The 27027-nt window shown below is 38.4% G+C and overlaps 1 protein-coding gene across 1 annotated transcript in view; it reads right to left on the reverse strand.

The window, feature by feature from the left end:
- The window catches only part of ELP6 (elongator protein 6), a 218580-nt gene that overhangs the window by 44383 nt on the left and 147170 nt on the right, over positions 1–27027 (reverse strand). Inside the window, exons 3-5 of the mRNA XM_089415761.1 lie at positions 25476–25548; positions 25082–25290; positions 24845–24991 (exon numbers count right to left, since the gene is read on the reverse strand). Coding sequence (XP_089271887.1) covers positions 24845–24991; positions 25082–25290; positions 25476–25548 — 429 coding nt within the window. The remainder of the gene's footprint in view (positions 1–24844; positions 24992–25081; positions 25291–25475; positions 25549–27027) is intronic.

The following is a 27027-nucleotide window of genomic DNA, read 5'->3' on the forward strand; positions in this document are numbered from 1 at the left end:
GCTTTGATTTAGCAATTGATCATATATCCTGGAGACATCCTTATATCATGCATTGATTATATTGTGCTAGCATTTTCTTGTTTCACTTTCAGGATTACATGTGCTTTTATTTGAAAGCATTTCATTTATATTAAGCAAATATCTTTCATTTTTTAGCAATAATTTAAAAGGCACTAGTTTTTCATATGCTTATCTCAAGTGTTGATGGTTGTTAATGGTTATTTCATTTCATTGCTCATATCATATTTGCTTGTAATCTTAAAAAAAGTAATCCACTTCACTTTAACATCCTCCTAGAAACCTCACATATTTAACTTAGTTTTCCTTTAGGGACCACCCCCCATAGCTAGCCTAGGAGATAGCTTAAACGGAGATAGCTTAGGGTTTGTGTCACAAGTCATTGTCCATGTCATCTTGTATTAGACCCTTCTTGGGCTTATTGTATCAAAGAAAAAAAATATTTTTGTGTCAAAAATGTATGTTGTGCCTCCTCCACCAAGTCGGCCTAAAGTGCAGTCAAGTTGGCCTCACTGAAGGGATTCAACCACCTTGAAGAGACTATAAATAAGTTGCGCATTTGACTTATTAAGGCATCCATCCAAGTGAAGTTCAATCTGCAATTAAAAGGAAGTTTGAAGGCCTAAAGAAGGAGCCAAAAAGACTTGAAGAAGAAGAAGAAACCCTAGCGAAGAAAGGAGGAACCCTAATGAAGGAGAGGAGCTCATTTTCCCTTGTTTCTGGTTCACACGTACGAGATTTTGGGTTGCAGGAAGGGGCCAAAATTGCAGGTTTGTAGTAGAGGCCAAAATCTTGATGCAGAAGGCCAGAATCTGTGATTGATATGGTATTGAAGAAGGTAGACTCTTATTCTAGAAGTTGATCTTTGTCATCTTGGAAGGACTATCTTGGGAGGCTGACTTGGTGGATTGGAGGAGGTCTTTGTCTTGGTCAAAGGGTCTTGGTTGTCTCATTTGATTTGGTTCTAAAGGAAGAGGAGAATTTTTGGGTTTTCCCCTAGAAGAGGGGTTTTGCCCTAGTTGAGAGCCTACATCATGTCTCCTTATTGTTTTGATCTTCATGCATTTATGTTTTGGTAGTTTCTTGATGATAAGAAGATAAAAGAAGTTAATAAGATTGCAAAGAAATCACATGTAATTATCAAGATAATAAAATCTTCTTGCCTTTCTAATTTTCTAAGAGAAGATAGATGCATCAAAGAATGAGGACGTGGACCCAACCTTTTATAGACAGCTCATCGGTTCTCTCATGTATCTAGTCAACACCAGGCCAGACATCTGCTTTGCAGTCAACACTCTCAGCCAGTTTATGGTGGGACCTACGAGAGTGCACTGGACAGCAGTGAGACATATATTGAGGTACTTGCCTGACACAATCGAGAATGGGTTGAGGTATACTTGAGGTGATGGTCTTAGGTTATGTGGTTATACAGATGCGAATTGGGCAGGCAATTTAGTGGATCAAAAAAGCACATCTGGGTGTTGCTTCAGCGTTAGATCGAGGGTTGTGTCTTGGTGCAGCAGTGGCACTAAGCCCTGTCGAGGCAAAGTACATGGCAGCTAGCATAGCCACATGCGAAGCTATTTGGCTTTGAAAGTTGCTAGTGAGTTTGCTCAGTTAGAAGATGGAGATGGCCAATATCTACTGCGATAATCAGAGTTGAACTGATCCACGTGGCCGATATACTCACGAAGGCTCTAGGGAGAGCCAAGTTCATCTATTTCATAAAATAGATTGGTATAGTGGAGAACACCTTCCTCGCTAAGAGGAAGTGTTAGTTTTTGGAGTTTGAGGTAGCAGTGGACAGGTGTTCTAGTCTCAAATAATGCTAAGAGGGTAAGGAACACGAGATCTCCAAAACCCAGAAAAGGTTTGGCGAGATAAGCTTGGGAAACACCTTAATTAAATTAATTAGCCAATAAATTAATTATTTCCTAAGTCTAACTTAGGGAAGTTGGTTAATTAAAGTTAATTAATTAAGGTGAATTTGATTTTTCTCTAGAGATTTCTATTGATGGAGTCAAAGTGATATAAGCCATTGATTGGGATTAGATCTTGGTTGTTGGTTGCCCAACAAAAGATTATAAGAGCAAGTCAAGGACCTGGAGAGAGGCATCAGGAAGATCATAGTATCAGTTGAGCAGTTCGACTGCTCAGTTACAGGTATTCAGCGGGGCGTAGTTGAAGCTAAGTAAGCATCAAAGTGAGAGGGAGCAATAGAGATTCGGGAGCAAAGATTCTGGAGAAATATTTTTATAGTATTTCCAGTGTCCTGAAGGTAGGAAAGAGGAGGCCAAATTATTCATAGAAGAGGTCATACAAAGCAGTGTGAGTAGCCAAATACCCCAGTGTGAGTTGTCGAAAGAGGCTTGTTTCAGTTTCCAGTTGTCGGATCAAGGTCTTGGAGGTAAAGCGAGTCAGTTCTAGAAGCAAAGGGAGGTTGGATGTCTCACCTGGAGACAGATTCAGGGTTGTACGAATTTATCTTAAGCAGCAGTGTGCATTTCCCAGAGGCAGTGCGAATAACCTAGGAGAGTGTGAGTTGTCGAGATAGGGCCAGAGTCAGTTGCAAAGGGAGATCTTGGATCTCCAGTTTATTTAGCCAATTGTGATCAGTGGTTGTCGAAGGATTGCTAATTAAAGGAATCTAGTTGATTATACTCTCAAAATGTAGCATAATAATAAAACCCTCATCTACTGCACTTGTTTTCCCTTCGGGGTTTTTCAAGGGACAATTGTCCAAAAATAACTGTCATTTTTATATTGTGTGTGAGAATCTATTTCTCAGTTTCGTATTTTAAATTTTTGTAATGTTTTTATGGTGAAGAATGCATCAGTGATTTAATCGTTATTTTTCATTAATAATTAACAAAAGACAAATAAATTGTTAATGGTTAAAATATTAAACTCCAGTGGTTGCATTCAAGGAATTTTCACAACTTCAAGCTAGGTTGACTTGATTATTTTGGTGCCAAAAATTAAAATTCCCTCCTTTTGAAACCAACATGAAAACCACATTTGCATTTATCATAATATACATATTTGGAGGGTAAAAAACTTTAATTATGAAGACGACCATAGCTATAAAATTCAACACTCCCTCTTAGCTAGGGAGGCATTCATAATGACTTCTTTGGATGTTCTCTTGTTGAAAATTTTCTCTAAGAAAGGGTTGAATGAGTTAGTTATGTTGATGTATCCATCCACTACATGTTGAAAGCATCTTGCATTAGCATCATGCTCAACAAATTGTCGCTTGGAACCTGGTCAAAACATGTGACCTATGGTGAAACCCTAGGCTATTACCATTCTTGCATCCTAATTGAATGGTAACATAATTGTCTGATGCTAAAGGCACTCACTCACCCACCTGAGGAGCACTCTGGGCCATTCTCCCTAGCCACATTACATGGCCCTTTGGCAATACTTTGACCTATCTATATCCTGACCTAGGGAGAATGCCCGCCCCTTGATGCTACACTCCCTCTCAACGAGGGAGGCATTCTCAACCACTCCAAGTTTATCCCTGAAGTATGCAAACTTCACCCTGGACATAGGCTTGGTGAGAATTGTTGAGAAATTTAGGGCATTAGCATTAGGTGATTTCTCTTCAATTAGTAACTACTTGCGAATGCTTTTTGCTTCTTTAGATTAGAATCTTCTTCTTCTTAGATTATTAGTGTTCTTCTTCATCAAATAGTAACCAATGCATGAACATAAAATAGACAAGAGACACAGAATGTAGGCTATCAGCCAAGGCCAAAACCTCTCAGTCTTTGAGAGGACAACCCGCACAAATTCTTCTTATAGAGATTCCAATGGACGAATACCAAGACCAAGACCCTTGACCTATTAGCCACTCCAAGACCAAGACACTATTTCTCTATCTTCTTCTCTTTTCTTCTTCTTGACTCCTCTTCCTCTTTGACCTTCTTAACACTGAGATCATCTCCTCAACGAACTATAGATATACTAGATATGGCACTGAAACATGTCAATGTAATGTCACCAAAATGTGACCACTGTAGCAGCACCGAAACACTGTGATGTAGCTCCTTCATAGCACCTCACAATGGTCTTCCTCTGTTGTAACATCAAGACCCTTATCTCATGAAACAGAACTTTTGTTTAGCCCTAAAAGGACCCTTGTTGTTCCTCCATTAACTATCCGAGTTCCTTCTTGACATCTGACTTTGTCTCTTCCTTTTTCGTTGTGACTGTGATCCAAATCTCAGAGAGATATGAGCCTTACTGACTGTGATCAACCCTAAACAAAACTCGTTGTCCCTTCCTTACCCATCCGAGTTCCATCCGAACTTGTCTCTGCCTTGTCCATCCAAAAATCTCAGAGATATAACCGAACTGTTGATTGTACTTAGTCACTGAAACTTTAGAGGAATCCGAACTTCTGAACTATGCTAGTGTGAAGACCCTTCCCACCTATATATAGTGGTGTGTCCCATATAATAAGCCGACCTATACATTCGAATAGGTGTGTCTTCTTAAGGTGAGCCGACATGAATTCTTATACTTCATCTTAAGGCCGACATGAAGAGGAGAACTAGTGCTTGTCGTTGGAGGGCTTCTAGACACTTTTATAGACTCATATATATTTGTCATATCCCCAAGAAGGGTTCTTCATACATGACATTGACTCTTTGACTTTAATGACAAATCCTAAAGGCTCTCAATGGGGGCCACTAAATATAAAATATCTTGCTCATGAAACCCATGAAGTAAGCATTACAATAATAATTTTATTTTATTCTTTTCATCATTTACAAAAAATCACAATTACATGTCATTATGAAGATCGAACCTAGTTACACTTTTCAACAAGAATGTAAGCAACCTACTCATCTATAGAAATGTACTGGAGCTTCACTGCTCCCTTGTGTACCATGTCTCGAATGTACTGATACTTGATCACAATGTGCTTTGACCTGTCATGAAAAACTAGATTTTTTTAAAGCTTTACACAACTTTGATTGTCACAATGTATCACGGTCGAATCCTGCACCTGATCAAGAAATCCTGCAAGTAGTTTTTGAGGCCATACTGCTTCACAACTTGCCAAACTAGTTGCAATGTATGTGGCCTCTACAATGTTGAGTGTAACGAATGTCTGCTTCTTGCTCATCCAAGATATCATAGCAAAACCCAAACTGAAACAACATCCTAATGTGCTCTTTCTGTCTTCTACACTCCCTGCCCAATCAGAATCTGAGAATCCCTACAGCTGAACTCCACCATTTGAGACATATCTCAAACCATAACTGACTATTCCATGTAGATATCTCAACATATGCTTTGTCGCAATCCAATGTACATGACTTGGTTCCACCTGGAACTAACTTAGAGTGTTAATTGCGAAGCAAATATCTAGTTTGGTATTAACCAGATACATCAATGAACTAATCAATCAACAATACATAGAGGGATCCACCAAATCTGACTCAGATTCTCTCAGCTTCTTCAAGTTCATCACCATGGGAGTAGACATGGACTTGCATTCCATCATTCCAAATCTTTGAAGGATCGTAATGATATACTTTCCTTGACCAAGGAAGATCTCTCCTAGCTTCTACCATATTTCCAATCCCAAGTAGTAATGCATCAAGCCTAGATCCTTCATATCGAACTCAGAAGTTAACTCCCTCTTACATTGATCAATGAGATTCTCTTCTCCTATCATAAACAAGTCATCAACATATAATAATAAAATCATAGGCTCACCTCTAGCAACCTTGTAGTAAAGGTTGGGATCAGCATCACTCTTGGTAAAACCAAGACTCTATAAGATTCCCTCTTAGAAATCTCTCAAAATACCCACTATAGTTTTCAAGGTTTATATGGTTTTCCAGTGAAGCATTTTGTCAAACAGTTTGAGGGTTAACTGTTGTAGGTGCAAATTTATTTGTTTGTCTTGTTTCTCAAAATACAATGGCAAGAAATGAGATCGGACTTCTATCCAATGACTAGATTAGCATATAAACATGAAATATTGGTATAATTGACATTAATGTATGTTGGAATTTACATAGCCGTCTCATTAATTTAATAAGTGAATACACAATAACAGTATAATAGAGTAACCTGGAGCAAACACAAAGATATAGCCTCCAAAAAGGTTCAATCCATAGAATGAGTTTAGCAATAATAATGATAGTGAAATAGTCTCTCCACTCCTTAGTCTTTATCCACTGCTATAGCTGATAATACGCTCTTGAAATCCTCTCTAGAAACTGATATATATATATATATATATATATATATATATATATATATATATATATATATATATATATATACAGTGACAAGGAGATAAATCGTCCTCCCTTTAGACTTCAGTTTCAGCCCTTAAAATGGTTAATCCCAGCCAGCATAAAAAAAATAACTCACTCCAAGGGTAGTGGCAATACGTCTCCCTCATACAGCAGAGAAACACGACCATGGAGACAATGTGAACTCCATCTGCTAACAGTACAGTTCAGGCCCATATGACAGACCCATCACGTCAGTCTTGGAGCTATACACTTGTCCTTCAACAAAATAGACACGTCTCTTTTTTGTGAATGGAAACTTCAACCCTTTAGAGGTAGAAACTCGACCCAAAGTCAGACAGTAACTCGGCCTTGGAACAAGAGAAACTCGTTCCCTTATTAGCTGGAACTTAGACCCCAAATAGCCATAAAAATACTTAGCCCTCTTGGCTGGACGTACTCAACTTCATAACTTTGAGTTTCGACCCATTGAAAGTATGGCAGAATGTGGTCCGTCTCCAAATAGCAGTTTGGTCCTAGATTTGGCTATGACTTTAGCTTGAAAGATGATATATGAGAAACACAAAATCAGAAGATGAACTGATAAAACCTCTTCACCTCAATATCTCCTGCAAATCCCTTACTCCATGAAAGCATAACGGTGACACCTGAGTGCTTTCACCCTTTGAACCAACTACGGTGTCTAGTTTCAACACCGAAGCTAACAATGGCGGCTAAAGTTTCTCAAACCCTAAGCTTCTCTCCAAACCTTTACAGGAGCTCATTTTCTCAAAATGCAAGTGTTAGAATGAGGAGAGACTCCTCACTTTTCTCTTTTTTATAATTGAGTGGCCACTTTTGCCGTCATCTTACCCTTTTAATTTTTTATTAAGTCACTTTAGGAGACTTTCACTTTATAAAATGAAAATGACTTTTCATTAGCCTAGGATATGTCCCTTTTTTCACCCCTTAGGCAATTAAAAAGTTTTCCTAAGCAAATCATGTTTCTTTATTAAAATTTTCTCCCCGCCTTAGCCTATGGGAACTTATTAGGCTAGCGGAATACGTCTTATTTCTCCTAAGTAGTCGGGGACATTACAGTCCTCCCCACTCGAGTTTGCTTGCCCTCAAGCAACTTCAACTCTGGATGTTTGAGCACATATTCGCCTTCCCATGTGGCATCCTCAACAAGTAGATCCTTCCATTTTACCAGGTACTCTCTCACAGTTTTGTTCCTCAACTTTTGGTCCCTTGTTTCTAGAATCTCTTCTAGAACCAGAATTAGCTCTCCTTCCTCATCCAATGGAAGGAGCTCAATGGAGGTGACTAATTACTTGCTCAAGACCTTCTTGAGGCATGATACATGAAAGACTATGAATTTTACATCCTTCAGGAAGCACAAGTTCATAGGCCACTTCTCCCACTCGCCTCACCATTTTGTACGGCCCATAGAATTTGGGTTTCAATTTCTCTGCCCCCTTAGTTTTGAGTGATTATTGCTGATGGGGTTGAAGACGAAGGTATACCATGTCCCACACTTCAAAACTGCGCTCCAGCTTGTGCCTGTATTTATACACTTTTTGTTGCTTCTAAGCTATTTGCAGGTTGTCCTTAAGGATTCATAAGATATCTTGGCTCTCTTGAATCCATTCTTTGCCTAAGGGGCGCAACTATCCCCAAATATTTGGTCTACAAATGTTGGGGCATCATATTCGTATAGTGCCTTGAAGGGCATCATACCAATGGACATGTGGAAAGTGGTGTTGTAGCAGTGTTCCCCAAGATGCAACCACTTAACCCATGCCTTTTGTTGCCCAGATACATAATTTCGGAGATAACCCTCCAGCCACTTGTTGACTATCTTGGTCTGACCATCAGCTTGTGGGTGATAACTAGCGTCCAGTGTCAACTCAATCTCCACAAGTTTAAATAATTCTTGCCAGAAGCCACCCATAAATCTATTGTCTCTGTCACTCACTATGGTCTTCGATAACCCATGCAACCGGAACACCTCCCTGAAGAATAGTTTGGCAACCTATGATGTTGAATATTTATATGGCATGCCAAAGAAGTGCGTGAACTTCGTGAGTAGATCCATCACTACATATATGCAGTCCTTTCCCTGTACCAGAGGTAGCCCAATAATAATGTCCATGGAGATACTCTCCCACTTCTACTTAGGAATAAGAAGTGGTTGTAGCAACTCCACTGGGTGAGTATATTCAACGTTGTTATGTTAACAGATGCTACATTCTTTTACAAAACTCAACACATCCATCTTGATGCCCTTCTAAGTGAACCTCTCCCTGTTTTTTCGGTAGGTTTTCAAGTACCTTGGGTGCCCTACCAAAGGTGAGCTATGAGTTGCCTACATAATTTTCTCGTTCAACTGTGATTCTGGTACAAGATGGATCCAATCCTTATAATAGATGATGTCGTCCAAGACCCAGTATTCATCATCTTGTATCAACCCCTCCAAAATCTCACATGTGAATTTGTTTTTGGAATATTCTACTAGCAGCAGCAACTTCCAATCATTTGTTATCTCCATGAGTGACAGAGTGGATGGCATCCTCGAGAGGGCATCTGCTACTGCATTGTGTTTTCCCTTGACATACTCAATCTTGAATTCATAGGCCTGTAATTTACTGATCCACTTTTGTTGTCTCTCACTCAACTCCTTTTGCTCCATGAGGAATCTCAATGTTATGATCTGTTTTTACTTTGAACCTGTTTCCCACAAGATACTATCGGAATTTGGCCAATGCATGTATGATGGCCAACATTTCCTTGTCATAAATCGAGTAATGTTGCTCATAATCTCTGAGTTTGTGGCTCTCGAATGCTAAGGGGTGGTGATCCTGCATCGAAACTACTCCTATTCTGATTTTTGAAGCGTCACACTCTAGCACAAAAGGCTAGGTGAAATCTAGTAATGCAAGGATAGGGAACAAACTCATTACCAGCTTCATCTTCTCAAACGTTTACTGTGCTTTCTAAGTCCAACTGAAAGCCCCCTTTTTGGTGAGGTCTATAAGAGGCGTTGTCAACTGTGAGAACCCCATAACAAACTTTCTATAGTATATGCATAGGCCAAGGAAGCTTTTCAATTCAGTGATATTTTTTGGGGCACGCCATGCGATGATTGCCCGGATTTTCTCCTAATGGCCCTAAACGCCATCATTCCCAATCACATGCCCTAAGTAGAGCATCTTTTTCATGCCAAACTCACACTTCAACTCCTTTGCATATAGTTATTGCTCCTCCAGAATCCCCAATACCTCATCCAAGTGCATCAAATGGTCCTCCCAAGTCTTGTTGTAGACCAAAATATCATCAAAGAAAACCAGTAAGTATTTCCACAATTGTTTATTAAACACATGGTTCATGCATGACTAGAAATTTGCAGGGGCGTTGGTCAACCCAAATGGCATAACCAAGAACTCGTAGTGCCCATAATGGCCCCTGAAAGTTGTCTTTTAGATGTCCTGCTCATGAACACAAATTTGATGTTAGCTTGAATGAGGATCAATTTTAGAAAAATATTTGGCTCCCCTCAATTCATCCATCTTGGGGATAGGATACCAGTTCTTGATTGTTCTCTTGTTAAGAGCCCGGTAGTCAATGCACATCCGCAAGGTACCGTCCTTCTTCTTGGCCATGACCACTAAAGAAGTAAAAGGACTAGAACTAGGCCGAATATGACCCAACCTCAACAACTCCTTAATGGCCTTCTCAATCTCATCTTTGTAAACCTTGGGATGTCGGTAGGGACTGGTAATGACCACTTGTACACCCTCCAATTCTATAACATGCTCAAAACCCCTGTTTGGTGGTCTACCTAGAGGAATGTCAGAAAAAACCTTCTGGTGTTTACGGAGCAATACCTAAATGTCGTCGGGTTGTTGTCCCCACTGATCTGATTGTCTGTTATTTGTAATAAAGCACTTAATCACCCACGCAATATCATCCTGCCTCAAAACCACTTCCATGTTGTTAGATGATACTATCTTCGGTGGATATTGATGCATGGCCCTCAAAACTACCTTTCTGCCATCCACTGGATCTTTGAATTCCATCTCCATGTTCTGTTGATCCATAGTATACTTCCCAATGTAATAGAGCCACTGAACCCCTAACACCACAATGGTGTCTGGTACATCCACCACAAAGAAGTCATCAGTCACTGTGTAGTTCCCCACAGTTAGCTGCAGCTTGGGGACGTATATAGTGCAATCCATCTAGTGGCCACTAGGTATGGCTACCACAAAGCCATCGAACTCCTCCATAGGAATCTCTCTTTGTTCAACCATGGCTGCATCTATGAATTTGTGAAAGCCCCACCATCGATCAATATCATCACCTTGTGTCCTGCTAGAACCCCTCTAACTTTGAAAGTATGATACCTGGGGAATCCTAACATGGATGCAATAATAGGGGCTTTGCCCTCTGCATGTGAAGTCTCACCCCCAACTGTCTGATGTATCTGTCCCTATACATGTTCCTACATCGACTCCTCATCTCCATCATTGTTGTCACTCTCAAAGTACACCTCAATATAGTGAGCCTTGCCCACTTTGTCCTTTCCTGCACACCTGTGCCCTAGTGCCCAAGGCTCCTGACAACTGAAACAGAGCTTCTTCTTTCTCAACTCCTTCCAGGTTTCTTCATCCATCTTTGGTTTCCCGATGCCCTCCCTTTGAAAAGGTTTGACTTCCTTGCCATTTTGAGGAAAGGAAGGCTTACAAGGGAATCTGCTCTTAGAAACAGCATCCTGCATGTCCCTGGTCTTGTTAATTGTCACATGAAGAGTGGTGGGTTCAAATCCTTTGACCCAACCACGTAGAGGCTCAGATAACCCCTCCACAAATAGCATCACTAGCCTAGCCTCTAGGATATTTGTGATCAGAACTACTAGTCTCTGAAACTTTGAAATGTAGGCCTCTGAACTGCCTGTCTGTTTGACCTGAGCCAGCTCCCTGAAATGAAGCTCTGGGTCCTTGTCAAGTCACTCAATGAACCTTTGAGTGAACTCAGTATATGAGATGATGTTGTTGTGACCCATTGTCACCAACCAATGATACCACCAGTCATGGGCTTTGCCATCCAGGTGTGATGTGGCCAACTTAATCGCCTCCTCCTCCGTCATTTGATGCAACTGAAAATATGTGTCAAGCTTTTGTACCCATGACCAAGCTAAGCATTTAGATGACCCATCAAAGCAAGGAATGGTCACCTTTCCTAATGTCATTTTGCAGTGCGTGACTCTGTCTCATAGCCCTCTGAACTGTCTTAGGTTTGCTTTTTAACTAGAGGTGGCAAAAGTCGGTGAAACTTATAACGGCTTGGAACTCACATCCTAATGCTCTATACTCCTCCAAATAATTTGCATAAGGAATTCCCTGACTCATCTATTTTGTTTGGTTTGTTGTCTCATGTATGGACTGAGGCATGTTGGATCTAGGTGCTCTGTTATATAAGCGAGAAAGGTTTTGCATGGAAGTATGTGCATCGCTGCCCTCTGCACTATTAGAGCCTTCTCCATTAACAAGCCCCTTTTCAACAAAAGTCACTTTGTTTGCTATCTTGCTCATCAAATCTACCATCTCCTTTTGGCCCTTAGCCAAATCATTCAAAGCATTGAGCTAGCTATTAAATGCTTAGGTCTCCTTATCCCCCATGTTTGGCTCTCCCTTTTCAAGTGATTCTTCTATCCCTTTCCCCTTCCTAAGGGTCTCTTCTCCCTCTCTTCTCTTTTATGGAGATTCTTCCTCTTCCCAAATGGGAGTAGGCTCTCTGATTTGAAGGCTCCTCCTATAGGTTACCCCACTGAAACGATTACCTTCTGAACTCATGAACCACTGATAATTCTACCCTTAGACTCCACAGTGGTCCAAGAACATGCTCTAATACTATTGTAAGATTCCCTCTTAGAAATCTCCCAAAATACCCTGTATAGTTTTCAAGGTTTATATGGTTTTCCAGTGAAGCTTTTCGTTAAACAATTTGAGGATCAATTGTTGTAGGTGCAAATTTATTTATATGTCTTGTTTCTCAAAATATAGTGGCAAGAAATAAGGCCAGACTTTTATCCAATGACTAGAGCAACATGTAAACATGAAATATTGGTATAATTGACATTAACGTACGTTGGAATTTACATAGCCATCTCATTAATTTAATAAGAGAATACACAATAACAGTGTAATAGAGGAACCTGGAGAAAACACAGAGATATAGCCTCCAACAAGGTTCAATCCATAGAATGACTTCAACAATAATAATAACAGTGAGACAATCCCTCCATTCCTTAGTCTTCATCCACTGTTATAGCTGATAATACACTCTTGAAACCCTCTCAGGAAACTAATATATATACACACAGTGACAAGAAGATAACTCGTCCTCCCTTTAGACTTCAGTTTCAGCCCTTGAAATGGTTAATCACAACCAACGTAAATAATAATAACTCACTCCAAGAGTAGTGGCAATATGTCTCCCTCATACAGTAGAGAAACATAACCATGAAGACAACATAAACTCGGTCTGCTCACAGTAAAGTTCAGGTCCATATGACAAATCCATCAGGTCAGTCTTGGAGCTACAAACTCATACTTCAACAGAATAGACATGTCCCTCTTTTGTGGATGGCAACTTCGACCCTATGGAGGTAGAAACTCGGCCCAAAATTAGACAGTAACTCGACCTTCGAACAAGAGAAACTTGTTCCCTTATTAACTGGAACTTAGACCCCAAATAGCCATAAAAATACTCATCCCTCTTGGTTGGAGGTACTTGACTTCATAACTCTAAGTTTCGACCCACTGAAAGTATGGCAGAATGTGGTCCCTCTCCAAATAGCAGTTTGGTCCCATATTTGGCTATGACTTCAACCTGAAAGATGATCAACTAATAAAACAATCAGAAGATCAACTAATAAAACCTCTTCATGTCAATATCTCTTGCAAATCCTTTACTCCATGAAAGCACAATTGTGAAACCTGATTGATTTCACCCTTTGAACCAGTTAGGGTGTCTAGTTTCAACACTGAAGCTAGCAATGGCAGCTAGGGTTTCTCAAATCCTAAGTTTCTCTCCAAAACTTTCCAAGAGCTTCTTTTCTCAAAATGCAAGTGTTAGAATGAGGAGAGACTCCTCACTTTTCTCTTTTTATAATTGAGTGGCCACTTTTGCTGCCATTTTACCCTTTTAATTTTTTATTAAGTCACTTTAGGAGACTTTCACTTTATAAAATGAAAATGATTTTTCATTAGCCTGGGATATCTCCCATTTTTCACCCCTTAGGCAATTATATAGTTTTCCTAGGCGAATAATGTTCCCTTATTAAAATTTTCTACCCACCTTAGTCTACGGTAACTTATTAGGCTAGCAAAACCCGTCTTATTTCTCCTAAGTGGTCAGGGAAATTACAAATTCATCAAAAATCCATCAATCCAAGAATACCAAGCTTGAGGTCCCTGCTTGAGTCCGTACAAGGCTTTCTTCAGTCTACAAACATGAGTCTCCCTCTCATGTACCTCAAAACCTTTGATGTTGTTCTATGTACACTTCTTCGTCAATCACTCCATTGAGGTACATCTATTTGACGCAATTTTAAGTCCATAACAGAAGCCATAGAAATGATAGTTCTAACAGAAGTGTACTTGGCAATCAGAGTAAATGTTTCCTCATAATCCTCTCCCTCTTTTTGGGAGAACACTCTTGCCACAAATCTTGCCTTGTACTTCTCTATACTGCCATCCACTACATGCTTGATCTAGTAGATCCACTTGGAAGTCACCACTAAGTTCCCTTCACGTCTAAGCACAGTATCCCCCACGTCATTCATCATGATGCACTGGTATTCCTCCAACATGGCATCTTTCCAAACTTGTTGACTTGTTGCCTCCTCATAGTTGGATGGCTCGGAATCAATGATACGACCGATCAATGTTGCATATCCTGAATAGGTCTTGGTGTAGAACATAATTACACCCTCCAACAACTCAATTTGTGCCCTACCATTAATGCAAACTAGTAAAACCCCAACACTCTAGCAACTCGGCCTCCTCTAGACAAACTCGATCTGTTTCTGGCAACTCGGCCCTACAATCTCCTCCAACTCAGGCCTCCTAGATTCGGTCAAACCCACTTGCACTTCTCCTCTACGCATTGGTCACCGAGCCACTTGCACTGTAGAGAAAATCGCTTTCTCTCGTGATGACTCGCTCACACACTTGTGCTCTTTGTTGTGTCTTTACCTCCATCACTCGTCTCTATTTATAATCTTCATTGAATCCAAATCTCTAACCCAATCCCCCTCTGAAAGCATCTTGAATCTTCCTTCTAGAAACATCTTGGAGATCAACGGTTGAGATTATTTCCAAGTCACTTAAATAATTAAATTATTTATCCTTAAAAATTAACCCAATAGTCCACAATAATTAATTAACTTTAATTTGTGTACTTTTCCTAAGTTAAACTTAGGAAAGAAGACATAAATTAGTAGAAGAGCCAAATAATGTCTTCCACATGCTAAGACACCAAGCAATTGTAGAAGACCTTCTTATGCTACTCACATCAACATTCATTACCTATGCTCATTAAGTTAATGGATCTACACAGATCCAATACATGACAATCAAGCAAAAAGGAATATGCCAAAGGCATCAAACCGAGTCATTTGTGACACTCCATCATTACCAATGCTTGTTGAATCAGGGATGAGCATAGATTCCATGCAAGACAATAAAGAAAAATAGAATGACCGAGCCTTTAGTCTCATACAAAAATCTAGCTTGTCATAAGCAAGACAAAATTCAAAGATGATCTAATACAGGAATAATTCCATCCAACAGATGTCCACAAGATGCATGGAATTGAAATTCCCACATATATGGCATGAGAAGAACCGCCCCTACTTGCCTCTCTCACTAGCATTCCTTGTTCTAGAACTAGGTAGATAATGAGTTTGGAAATCCTAGATAACATCTTACCTTCCTTCCTTGAACTCACCTTCAGAGTTTTGATATGCCTTTAAATCTTCAGAAAGATGATTCCAACCCTGACAGCGGTGGAGGTTCCAAGCTAGGCAACATTCCAATCAATGCATCCTCTTTTACTTTGACATGTGAAAAGCTACAATAGACGGTCTTTGAATCAACCACATGCCCAATGACTCTAGTAAACCTTGGAGACAATATTGTGCTTGATGAGGGGACTGTTAGAAAATGAGAAAGGCGGAAAGATTTTCTTCTACTTGATAATTACTTGTGATGTTCTTGACTTCTTATAAGGTTTTCTTTATATCTTCTTTCTTTTAGTTCATCAAGCAATTACCAAAGAAAAAGCACATAAAACAATGGACACCAAATATAGGCACTATGCCAAGGCAAAACTTTAAAAGCCCAAGAAGGGTCTCTTTAAAAGTGACTCTATTGACTCAAAATAAATTCTAGAAGTCCTCAATGGGGACTTTGACCTAAAACATGGTGACCCAAGCATGAAACCCATGCTTTAATAAGTCATAATAATAATAATAATTCTTTTCTTTATTTTTTTGACAAGTACATTACAAGATGACTCAAATAAATTTAATGAAGACCGAACCTAGTTACATTTTCCAACACTCCCTCTTAACTAGGGAGGTATTCATCATATACAAATACAAGGAAGATCTCAACTATATGAACCATGAAGAACATTAGGCACCGCAATGTCATGGACTAGATTCCTGACCAGGGCAATCTATCCAAGTGAAAATAATATGGACTCAAGCTTTCAGCCTCTTTAGGTACCATCAGGCTTACTTGCTAACCACCAACTCAAAAATCCAAGTGTGTATCCAAAAACAGAGCTCTATAATCAACACCACCTTTTCCAACTTCGGGACCTAAACATCAACACAAAGTGTGGGCCAAGTGTCTTTCCAGGCAATGCTTCACTCGCAAAGCCTCAACATTCCTATATCCAGCAAATCAAGGATAAACCAATCTCTCCAAATCAAACTGATTGGTAACCAACATGCTATCAAAACCTTCGAGAGATTCACCTGTACAAACACAACCCCAATCAATAATATACTTTCATATGTACATAATCAAATACAAACCTCTGGGGTCTTCCAGACAACTTGATGTTGCTTCTCAACTTTTCATAGTAGGACTATCAACCGAATCTCTGACAGAAGATTCCTCAATCATACACTTTCCTTTCCTACTTCTCATGCAGCAACATATCCTCTGAAATTCATTCTTCAATCAAAACCAAGCTATGCCCTCCCTCTCAACCAGGGAGCATCTCTTTATCCAAACTCCCTCTTAATCTTAGGGAGATCTCTTCTTCTTTTTGTCATCAGAGAATCTTTCATGGCTTCCAACCATTTCATCAGAGTTATCATCATCCCCATCATGCTTATCACATCAACGAACATCTTCACCATATTGAAGATTGTGTACCTGCACAACTTAAATAGCAAGTACAACCAAAACTATAGAAGCATGAAGTTAGCCATATCAAAATTACAGAAGCATTTTGACTTTATATATCAGATACCAAAACAAACAAGAGACACATACTCTTTCAACATCTTACTAGGGACTTAGTCATAAACCCTAGACTACTACATAACAACTTTCATTACATCTACGGTTTCAATGTTTCTTCCAAAGGTATGTCATTTCTCATAGCAAACCCTAGAAACAATTCAAACAAATATATATCAAAAAAGCATCTAACAACTTTCAGAATTCATATGTTAGACTTTCCACTAGGGATTCACACAAATCCCAGATTTCATACAAAAGAATCAATCAAAACCAATCACGGCTTATTCATTAACATGACCATCTTCCAATAGGGTTAGTTGCAAACCCTAGATTTTCAATCAAACATCAATCCCAACTAAAATTCAGATTTCAACAATCTTACACAAATCTCAAATCATATTATTGTCATCATACATCAAATATTTTTGCTTCTACTAAGGTTCAACTCCAAAACCCTAGAATTTCACAAATAATATCATCCTAGAAAGACAAACTTTGACTAGGGCTTAGTTCCAAACCCTAGGATTCATGACCATCGACAAATAGGTCAACTCATACATCTAGGACTTCATAATCATGCATAGGCATTTCATATCATGTGTTAGTCAAACCCAACTTCACAAAGATCAATAAGAGTTAGACATACAACAAACTTGATTAGACTAGGGTTTGATCAGACAAACACACACATACCAAGGAAATCATTTCTAAGACATTATAAGGGTCTTGCTTACACATTCCACCAAACCCTAATGAGTTAGGGTTTCAATATAGGAACATAGCAAACCCAAGATTACCAAAACTTTCAAAGGTTCGGGATTTTAGACTTTATCATTCAATCCTAACAAGTTAGGTTTTCCTGATCATACCAAAATCCCAAACATGACATCATCAATAAAAACTTCAAATAGCATTTCTCAATAACCCTAAGCAGTTTAGAGTTTCAGACATTACCATAAGCATACCCTTAGGTTAGGGTTTTCTAGAGAACCTGTCTAGGGTTCTATAAAATCAGTTAAGAATAGGAGTGGGGTAGATTTATCAAGTGATGAATCACCCAAAATAAGAATCAATATGATTCATTATAGCTAGACACAACAATGTTAGTAATAGATTGTCAAATGAATAAACATTTATTATAAAGAAATCAATGTTTTAAAGCATACCTTTGTTCCTTGACAAACCTTCTCTTGAGAGGTCCTCTTTCATACTCCTTAAGAATATAGTAGATGTTTTCCTAATCAAGACAATAGAGGGAGAATGGTGATTAGTATTAATATAATCAAAACTAAATGAGTACATGAAACCAAAAATTGAAAGGAAATGAGATACTTATCTTTGGGAGTTGTTGGGGGCTCCCTCCAAAGCTTGAGGGATACCTATAAACTTACAAAAAATGTCCTTTTTCCAAAAAACATGTTATAACCCTATAATTCTAAAACATCAAAAATAAAATAAGATATCTAAGGCTACACGCAAAGGACTTAGTAGTGTAAGTCCCTTATGTCAGATTCTTTGGGTTTAGCTTTCTTTAGGTCTTCCTCTTCAAAAACATTGGCTTGATCTCTTTCTCTCTTCTTGTTTCTTGGACTGTCGGGACAGTCAGTCCTGTAGTGACCCTTCTTATGACATTGATAGCATTCTACCTTGGACATGTCAACTTTCTTCCTTGGTCCTTTCGATTTCTTTCCTTTATGTTGAGTAATGTAGGCATTTGAAACATCTTCAGAATTGGCAACTAATGAGATCCTCAATTCTTCTTGACTGCAACCAGTCCATAGTTCTTTAAAAGTGAGAGCTTCCTTCCAACTACTGAGTCCTGCAGCAAATGCACCCCAAGTAAGTGGCAATCCTAATAGAGCAATGATCATGAGTTCTTTGTCTAGAACAATTTCATCAATGGCCAAAATATCATCTCTGATTCTCGCTATCTTCAAAAAGAAGGAGGCCATTGTATCTTCTTTAGTCATCTTTGTGGTCCTTAGTTCTTTCTTCAAGCTTGCCACTTGACCAATGTTCTTAATAGTGAATAACTTTGACAAGGCTTCATACATTCCTTGAGCATTATTGATGTTGGCTATAAATGGGACAAGATTGTCCTTTATTCCTTCTACCATTAGAGTCATGGCCACCAATTCTAATTCTCTGAATTTTACTTTGTCAACATCACTAGAGTCATTTGTAGGCTTCTTTACTTTTCCTTTGACCAAGTCTAGTACCTTGTTCTTTTCAAGGATGAGGTCAATCCTCTTCTTCCAAGACCTGTAGTTTGAGGCTCCTTCAAGTTTGTTCTCTCCCTTGATTGTGTTAGACATCTTCCTTGAATATAGTAGACTCCTTCCCTGAGATAATCCTTTTGAATGGTTCCTTGATCAAGTGCTTGAGATTGCCTTTTTCTTCTTTCTTCACCAAAGCTCTGATACCATGTTAGAAAATCAAAAAGGTAGAAAGATTTTCTTATACTTGATAATTACTTGTGATGTTCTTGACTTCTTATTAGGTTTTCTTTATATCTTCTTTCTTTTAGTTCATCAAGCAATTACCAAAGAAAAAGCACATAAAACAATGGACACCAGATATAGGCACTATGCCAAGGCAAAACCCCCCTCGAGGGGAAAACCCAGTCAAAATTCTCTTCCTTTCAATAGTATTCTTTGAGACTCTTCACCCTAGACAAAGACCAAACCTTCCCTCCACACCAAGTTAGCCTCCCAGATCTTCGACCTCTCTTCCAGCAACTTCGACTATGTAGCAGCTTTCGGCATCAGGCAACTTCCGACATCAGCAAAACTTGGAAGACTTCGATCTCCCAAACTAGGGCACGAAACAAAGAGAGAGAGGCACCAAAATTTTGTTTTTCTTCTTCTCCTTAGACTCCACCCAACTCGCACTTCCTTTGGCCTCCTTAGACATACTTTGCACTTCTCCGACTTCCTTAAAGATATCGAACTTGCTTGAGATTAGATGCTCCAAATGAATTCGACTTGCTTCTATTTATAGGCTTCAAGGGAGGTCGAATTGATGTCCTTAGGCCAACTTGATCTCTTCTAGGTCAACTTGATCTCTTCTAGGTCAACTTGATGTGGAGGATACATAAATTATATTTGACTCAATACTAAACATTTTTACATGATTCAAAAGCCCAAGAAGGTTCTCTTTAAAAGTACAATGACTCTATTGACTCAAAATAAATCCTAGAAGTCCTCAATGGGGACTTTGACCTAAAACATGGTGACCCAAGCATGAAACACATGCTTTAATAAGTCACAATAATAATAATAATAAATCCTTTCTTTATTCTTTTGACAAGTACATTACAAGATGACTAAAATACATTTAATGAAGACTAAACCTAGTTACATTTTCCAAAAGGGAGAAGGGGAAAAAGGACACATTCGCATTTCATGGGAAAGTTCCCTTGAGAAATCGACCTTTAGAGAATTGATACATATGTTCGTAAATTGACACAAGATTCAATTGAAGTCAAATTCTCATCCAAAGTCCTATCCTTGTCGCATGCATCCTTAAGACAAATCTAGCTCCTCTTAAATAAAATCCCTTCGACTATCGTCTAGAATCAAATCCATTGAGATGCTTATTGCCTCCCTTTGCATCATCGACAAACCTTCCAGGACCAGAGCTTCCTTCACCTTCCTTCAATTACATATGTTAAATTTCTAATACCAACCAGATTTATTTTCTCACAACAATTTAATTTATCCCCAACAATTTATTTATTTACCCAAATAAATATTGAATCATCGAAAATTAAAACCAATGGTATCTTTAAATTCTATAATTAAATATATGCAAAAAAAATAAACCAAAGAGATCAATCACACATTGCAAAAATAAATCACCCACAACAATTCTCCATCATTTAATTATCTGGAAAATCTAGGTTTTCGACCCACAAAGATACAAGGAAAAATACAAAATCTTGGAACCTGTAACTCGGCTCCCATAGAGTGAATTCGGCCCAAGGAACTTGGCCTCTAGGAAATTAGCCTCTGGATGAAATCGACCTAGAGAACTCGACCCAAATACTCAGCCAACAACTCAACCTGTGCCCCCTCCTTACGTGTCACTGATGCGTACTAGGGAAAAATCGGCCATCTAGCAACTCGGCCTCCAAATAAAATTGATCTCCTTCTGACAACTCAACCCTGCAATTTCCTCTTACTTGTCCCTGCTGGATTTGCCCCAAACCACTTACACTTCTCCTTCTCTGCTCTCCCGACCCACAAAGCCACTCACACTTCAGAGAAAATCCCTCCCTCAAAATGATGACTCAATCACACACTTATGCCTTCACCTCCTTGCTAGGCTCCCTTTATAATCTTTATTGTCCAAATCCCTAACCCCAATCTCCCTTCTAGAACCATCTTGGAAATCAACGAATGAGATTATTTCTAAGTCACTTAATAATTAAATTATTTATCCTTAGAAAATGACTCAATAGTCCAGAATAATTAATTCACTTTAATTATTGCACTTTTCCTAAATTAGGAAAGAAGACATAAATCACTTACTCCACCAAGCAAGCACCTAGAAGAGGTAAATAATGTCTTCCACATGCTAAGACACAAAGCCTATGTAGAAAACCTTCTGAAGCTACAACAAACTTCAACACTCCCTATTAGCAAGGAAGGTATTTTCCACCACCACCAGCTTATCTTTGTACTTCACAAATTTCCCTTTCATTAAAGGTTTACTGAGAACATCTACCACCTACTCTTATGTAGAAATGTATTGCAATCTCACAACACCTCTCTGGACCCTGTCTTTGATGAAGTGATATTTGATCTCGATGTGCTTGGACCGATCATAAAAACGGGATTCTTTGAGAGCTTAATGCAACAATGATTATCACTATTGGCCCCATCTGCAGAACAAATAATCTTGCAAGCATCTTGTGAAGCCAAGCTTCTTGCTGCCATGTACTCTGCCTCTACTTAACTGAGTGTCATTGATTACTGCTTCGTGTTGAACAATGAGATTATGGTTGATCCCAAGCTAAAACAACATCCAAATGTGGACTTACTGTCCACCATACTCCCTACCCAATCAGAATTTGTGTACCCTGCAGCTCCACTCCTCCAGCTCTAACATATCTCAATCCAAAGTCTATTGTGCCATGCAAGTATCTCAGTGTTGGAAATGTAACTAGTTTCGGTCTTCATAATTGTTGTTGTACTCATTTCAATATGAATCTTATGTAACAAACAAAAGAAGAAAAGAAAATGTTATTATTTTAAAGCATGGGTTTCATGCTCTTTATTGATGGTCTTCTAGGTAAAAGCACATTCTTCATGCTTCTAGGGTTTGTTAGGTCATAGGATAAATTGCCATGAGTCAAGAGAGTCAACATCATGAGTCTAGAAAGTCCTAGAAACCTCCAAAGTAAAAGTCAACCTGGAAGCTTCAATTCTTCCTAAAGGAGGGAATTCGACCCCTTGAAAAGGCTATATAAAGGAGCAGTTTTGACCTCATTTGGCACTCACTCATCAACAAGTTCAATCTTCCAAGGAAAAATTTGATCTAAGGAAAGAAGAAACAAGGAAGGAGGAGTGAATGTCTAGAAGGCAAGAGGAATCCAAGAAGTCAAGGAAAAACTTGTTTTTGGGCTCTATCTCTCTCACACATGCAAAGTTCTAGGGTTTTGCAGATACAAAGAAGACTGAAACTTTAGGTCTGAATTGCAGGAGAGCGAGTTACAGTATCAAGGTGCTGGAAGAGAGGATACTCTATCTTGATCTCGTTAAACTTGGGAGGATTTGTCTTGCTTGAGGAAAGACTCTTGGAGAAGCTGGATTAGGGTATCTGCAGCAGCTACAAGGATGAAATTGCAAAACAAAGTTGCAGGACGAAATTGCAGGGCAAAATCTGTTGAGAAATCAAAAGGCTGTAGATTTCATTATATTTCTCTTCTCTTTAGTAATTGCTTGTGAGTTCTGTTAATTTCTTATTAATTTAATTCATCTTCTTTCATCAAACAATTACCAAAATGTAAATATGAGGATCACAGAAACAAAAAGAACAAATCTGAGGCTACTAGAAGGATGAATCTAAGGATCTTGAAGGACAAATTTGAAGCTACTAAAAGGACGAATCTGTGGGAAGAATAGAAGGACAATGTCTGAGGGAGACCTAATTCTCTGAGGAAGGCCAAAATTTCAGAGGTACAACATGAACAGACTGAATTTCTGAGGCTATTTAAGGTTGTTCGACCAGGTTTTACCTGAGTTTGGTTACTGGCCATTTAGATTAGATTTGACTAGAAAATTCAAATTGTATTCCTTGTTGAATTGGACAAATTTCTCTAAGAAAAGGTTGTTGGGTTTTTCCCCTGGTTTGAGGTTTTTCTAGGATAAATTTTGTGCTTCTTGTTTGGTTGTTGCTACTGTCATTATTGTTTTACTGTTGGTGATCTTATTGTATAATTATTTAATGATGAATGTGGCATAAGATGAATTGGTTTAAGAATCATTGGAAGAATTATCACTCTAGAAAAATCTTGAAAAATCAACAATGCCATCACCAAGGAAATGGATGAGAATGATTTTGAACTTAACCCACTACCTTACCTTGGTTTACACCTTGCTTTTAATGTAGAGTTGCTTCAACCATACACTCCACCTTTGTTAGACGCATCAAAGGTGGTAGAGCAGTTGGCCATAATACAATTAGACCTCACTTGCATTGAACAATCCATGCTGGACCAGATCATGAACACCAAAATGAAGAGCACTTGACAACAGAAGATACAACTCTATTTGGTAATCAAAGCATGGGAACTTCTTCACAAGGAACCAAATCCAACAAAGATTCTTCCACCGAATCCAAGAAGATGGAATGGAGACCATTGCTTCTAAGAGGGGGGAATGAATTCTTCACCTGGTGCTTTTGGGCCATTTAAGAAATGATCTTGATTTTGGCAAACTTCAGGTCATGAATTTATGACACATTTATCATGCCCAAAAAAACATTTTTTTCGCATAACTACAAGTAACAATATTTGTAGGATGTTGTCAATGCCAAAATATCGTACTTCCCAGTCATATCCCTCAAACCAGCTATCGTCTATGCAAAAGGGAGCTTGTATGTGAAACTTATGGGTCCAAGCAATTGTTGTCCAACACAAATTCATAGGGCCTAGCACCTAGGTTTAGGGTTTCGGGGCTCTAGGATTTTTATTTCATATTGTGAGGAAAAGAGTTTTCCTCCTTTTGGTTCAGGGATTTGTGTGAATAAGCATAGCAAACACATCTCTCCTCAAATAAAGCTACCACCATTCTAGATATTGTATCTATATAATGTTTTTCACCAAAAACTTTGATTAATAGAATTTGGTTTTCAATGTATATTAGTGTTTCTTTTATGTATTATCAATGTCTTTCATTTCATTCTCAATCCACTCTAGAATGGAGAACATGTGTTGAAATTAGGTGAATTCTTTGTGTTTCCAAGCAAGCAAGCTTTGACAGACATATTTTCCTCTGTTTTGTCTTTCACTGGGATACTTTCAAACAAAGAAATGGGTAGCTTCCAAATACACTGCACATTTCTATTAAAACTCTAGATAAGGTCAAATTGATTTAATTAAGGAGTCTTCTATGATGACTAGAGAAGAAGATTTTTGTCAATCCAATATAGTTCAAAGACTTTTGAAATCTCAGTTAGTTTTAGATTGGATAAGCTTGGAATGTGTTTGATTTGCAATGGCTCCTATCACATTAAAAGCCAACCAGCTTCATATGTTCATATGTTCTCTTGCTCTACATTATGAAAGCATAATCAAATATCCTAGAAAATTGTTTAATATAACGACTATGTCAGACTCAATTATATTCACAAAGCATGTGATGTTTAGGCCAACATTTATTATTTTGCAGTATAAAAACATGTTTCATGGAAATGACAAAATCAAAAAGCTATAAAGAGCTAAATTATTTTCTTGTGCTACAATAAGGTACCGATGGAACATATGAACTACATAATATGTTTCCCCAATACCTGGCCATGTATATCTGCTGCAAGCCCAGAGTTCAAAGGTTCTACATCTATCACAATATCTGCAAAGTACTCTAGATGCCGGATGAAACTTGAATTGTCCATACTAGCATAAATATCTTGATGTGAAAGTAGAACAAGAGAACAGCCCTGGTGCCAATGCAAAAGAATTTGATGTGAAACATGAGACATCTCAAATAGTACAATTACAACAAAACTGTCAAAGCAAGGCCAACAAACCTGCTCAGATGTTAAAATACGGCAATAATGCAAAAAATCTAAGACGTGCTCTTCTGATCCATGGGCCACAATCTCCAAAAGGGATAAATCATCAATCATGATACAAACGCCTCCTCTCTTTCCCTCAGAAGAAATGCACTCCTGCAGTTTTTGGTGGATGCTTTTGTAAAGCTCAAAAAGTGCATTCTCTGTTTTTGTTACTTTGCCACCTGAAGTGTTGCAGACAAAACAATTATCCATATCTAAATAAGCATTTTACTTGGACTTCTATTTCAACTAATATGACTAATCTGCAAGAAAGATCAAAAGGTTTACAGTAACAAAAAAAGTGTGTTAAGTTGACAAGTAGAAAAACGACCTGCAATTAAAGGCATTTGCTTCTTAACTCACTCACCTGTGTAATCAGGGTGAAGCATGTCCATGAAAATGAATTGACCATTGTCTCTATAAGCTAGCAAATTACATCCCTGCCTGATCCACAATTGTAGTTCAGATGAAAACAGTTAACCTAAGAGAATATGGAAAAGGGAAATGAAAGAAGAAATGGCATAACTTGGTTAATTAACCTAGTATACAATTTTCATTTTCTATAAGATGTTCATTAAATTTCAAGAGATGAGAGTTGAATAATTAGACACATATATCTTCCTTATAAATATATGGTATGCACATTTAATCAAAACATAAATCAAGCAAAGCCCATATTTGTATAGTTAGCAAAATAACTGCAAATAATTCCATGAAGCCTCTAAAAGGGTATAGTTTTCACTATAATTATATGGGTTAAACATTGTAACCATGCTGGGGGGGGGCAATGAAAAGGCCCTTGAAATCAATTGTCGATACAATCCACCTTGAAACAGCATAGAAAAATCATATCTCAATAGGCTCTAGAAATTGCATTTCACACAACAGTAAGCTTTAACTTTTTTAAAAGCCTGTGATTGAAGAAATTCTAAAAAATGACACCAGGAAAGGAATTTTGACAAACAATATGGAGACCCTTTGTTTGGCGAAAGTTCCATGGAAAATAAAAATTGCAAACATAACACTATATGTTTCAAGACGATGACCCTCGACCCAATGATCATAAGGAGTTTGATTCCCCTCTTGATGAATCTCTTGGGAGCCATGAAATTGAGCCTTCCCAATGCCATGAAAGGGAGCTGTGGTTCTTCCCAAGATATGATGACTGTAGTCCACCTTGTTCCTTCCTTGATAATCAAGATGATGTGATTGTGGATGTGTATAAGCCTTCTATCTCTTCATGCCATGAGGAAGATATGCCCCGAGCTTACTATTCATCGTAATTTATGAGCTTGGTTCTTGAGTTCTCCATATGCTCATTGCAAGAAAGGTTGCACGAGTTGGATTCTTATCTTCCCTCCTCGTCAATGACCCTTGCTGCATGGTCCTCAAATGTTCCCACCCACCACCCTTACCATTCATCAATCAAATCTTGCAATGGGAAAAGGGATATTTTCTGCTTCATGATGATTCATAAGGGAAAATGTTTTCATATTGATCTAAAAATATGTTGGTTACACTGGTTATATGATTACACTTAGCAGTTGCAAAATGTAAATTTCATGGTAGGGTAAGATGCATTGCATACTGATTTTTGCATAGCTACTATCATCATATGATATTAACATGCTAAAATAGTTGCATTTAGATTAAAATTGCATAAATTTATCTTCTTGTTGATTTTATGGCCCAATACTAAGCATGGGTTATCATAAGACACCACAAAAACATGGTGCCCTGTGTGCTTGGCCATTGATATGTGTACGTAACACGTCTGCAGTCCCAAGATATTGTTGGTGTTCTCATGACCTCCCATTCGAGTACGTTCTTGCACTCTTATGAGAGCTAATGTCCAAGTTGGGGCCAGATGTTACCCATCATCCATGAGTGGTATCCATAAGAGATATTTTTTTCCTAAA

The sequence above is a fragment of the Pinus tabuliformis genome, chromosome 3_2 (assembly GCF_031772625.1).
Source record: "Pinus tabuliformis cultivar Carrire ecotype Pingquan chromosome 3_2, CPIR1, whole genome shotgun sequence".
Lineage (NCBI taxonomy): Eukaryota > Viridiplantae > Streptophyta > Pinopsida > Pinales > Pinaceae > Pinus > Pinus tabuliformis.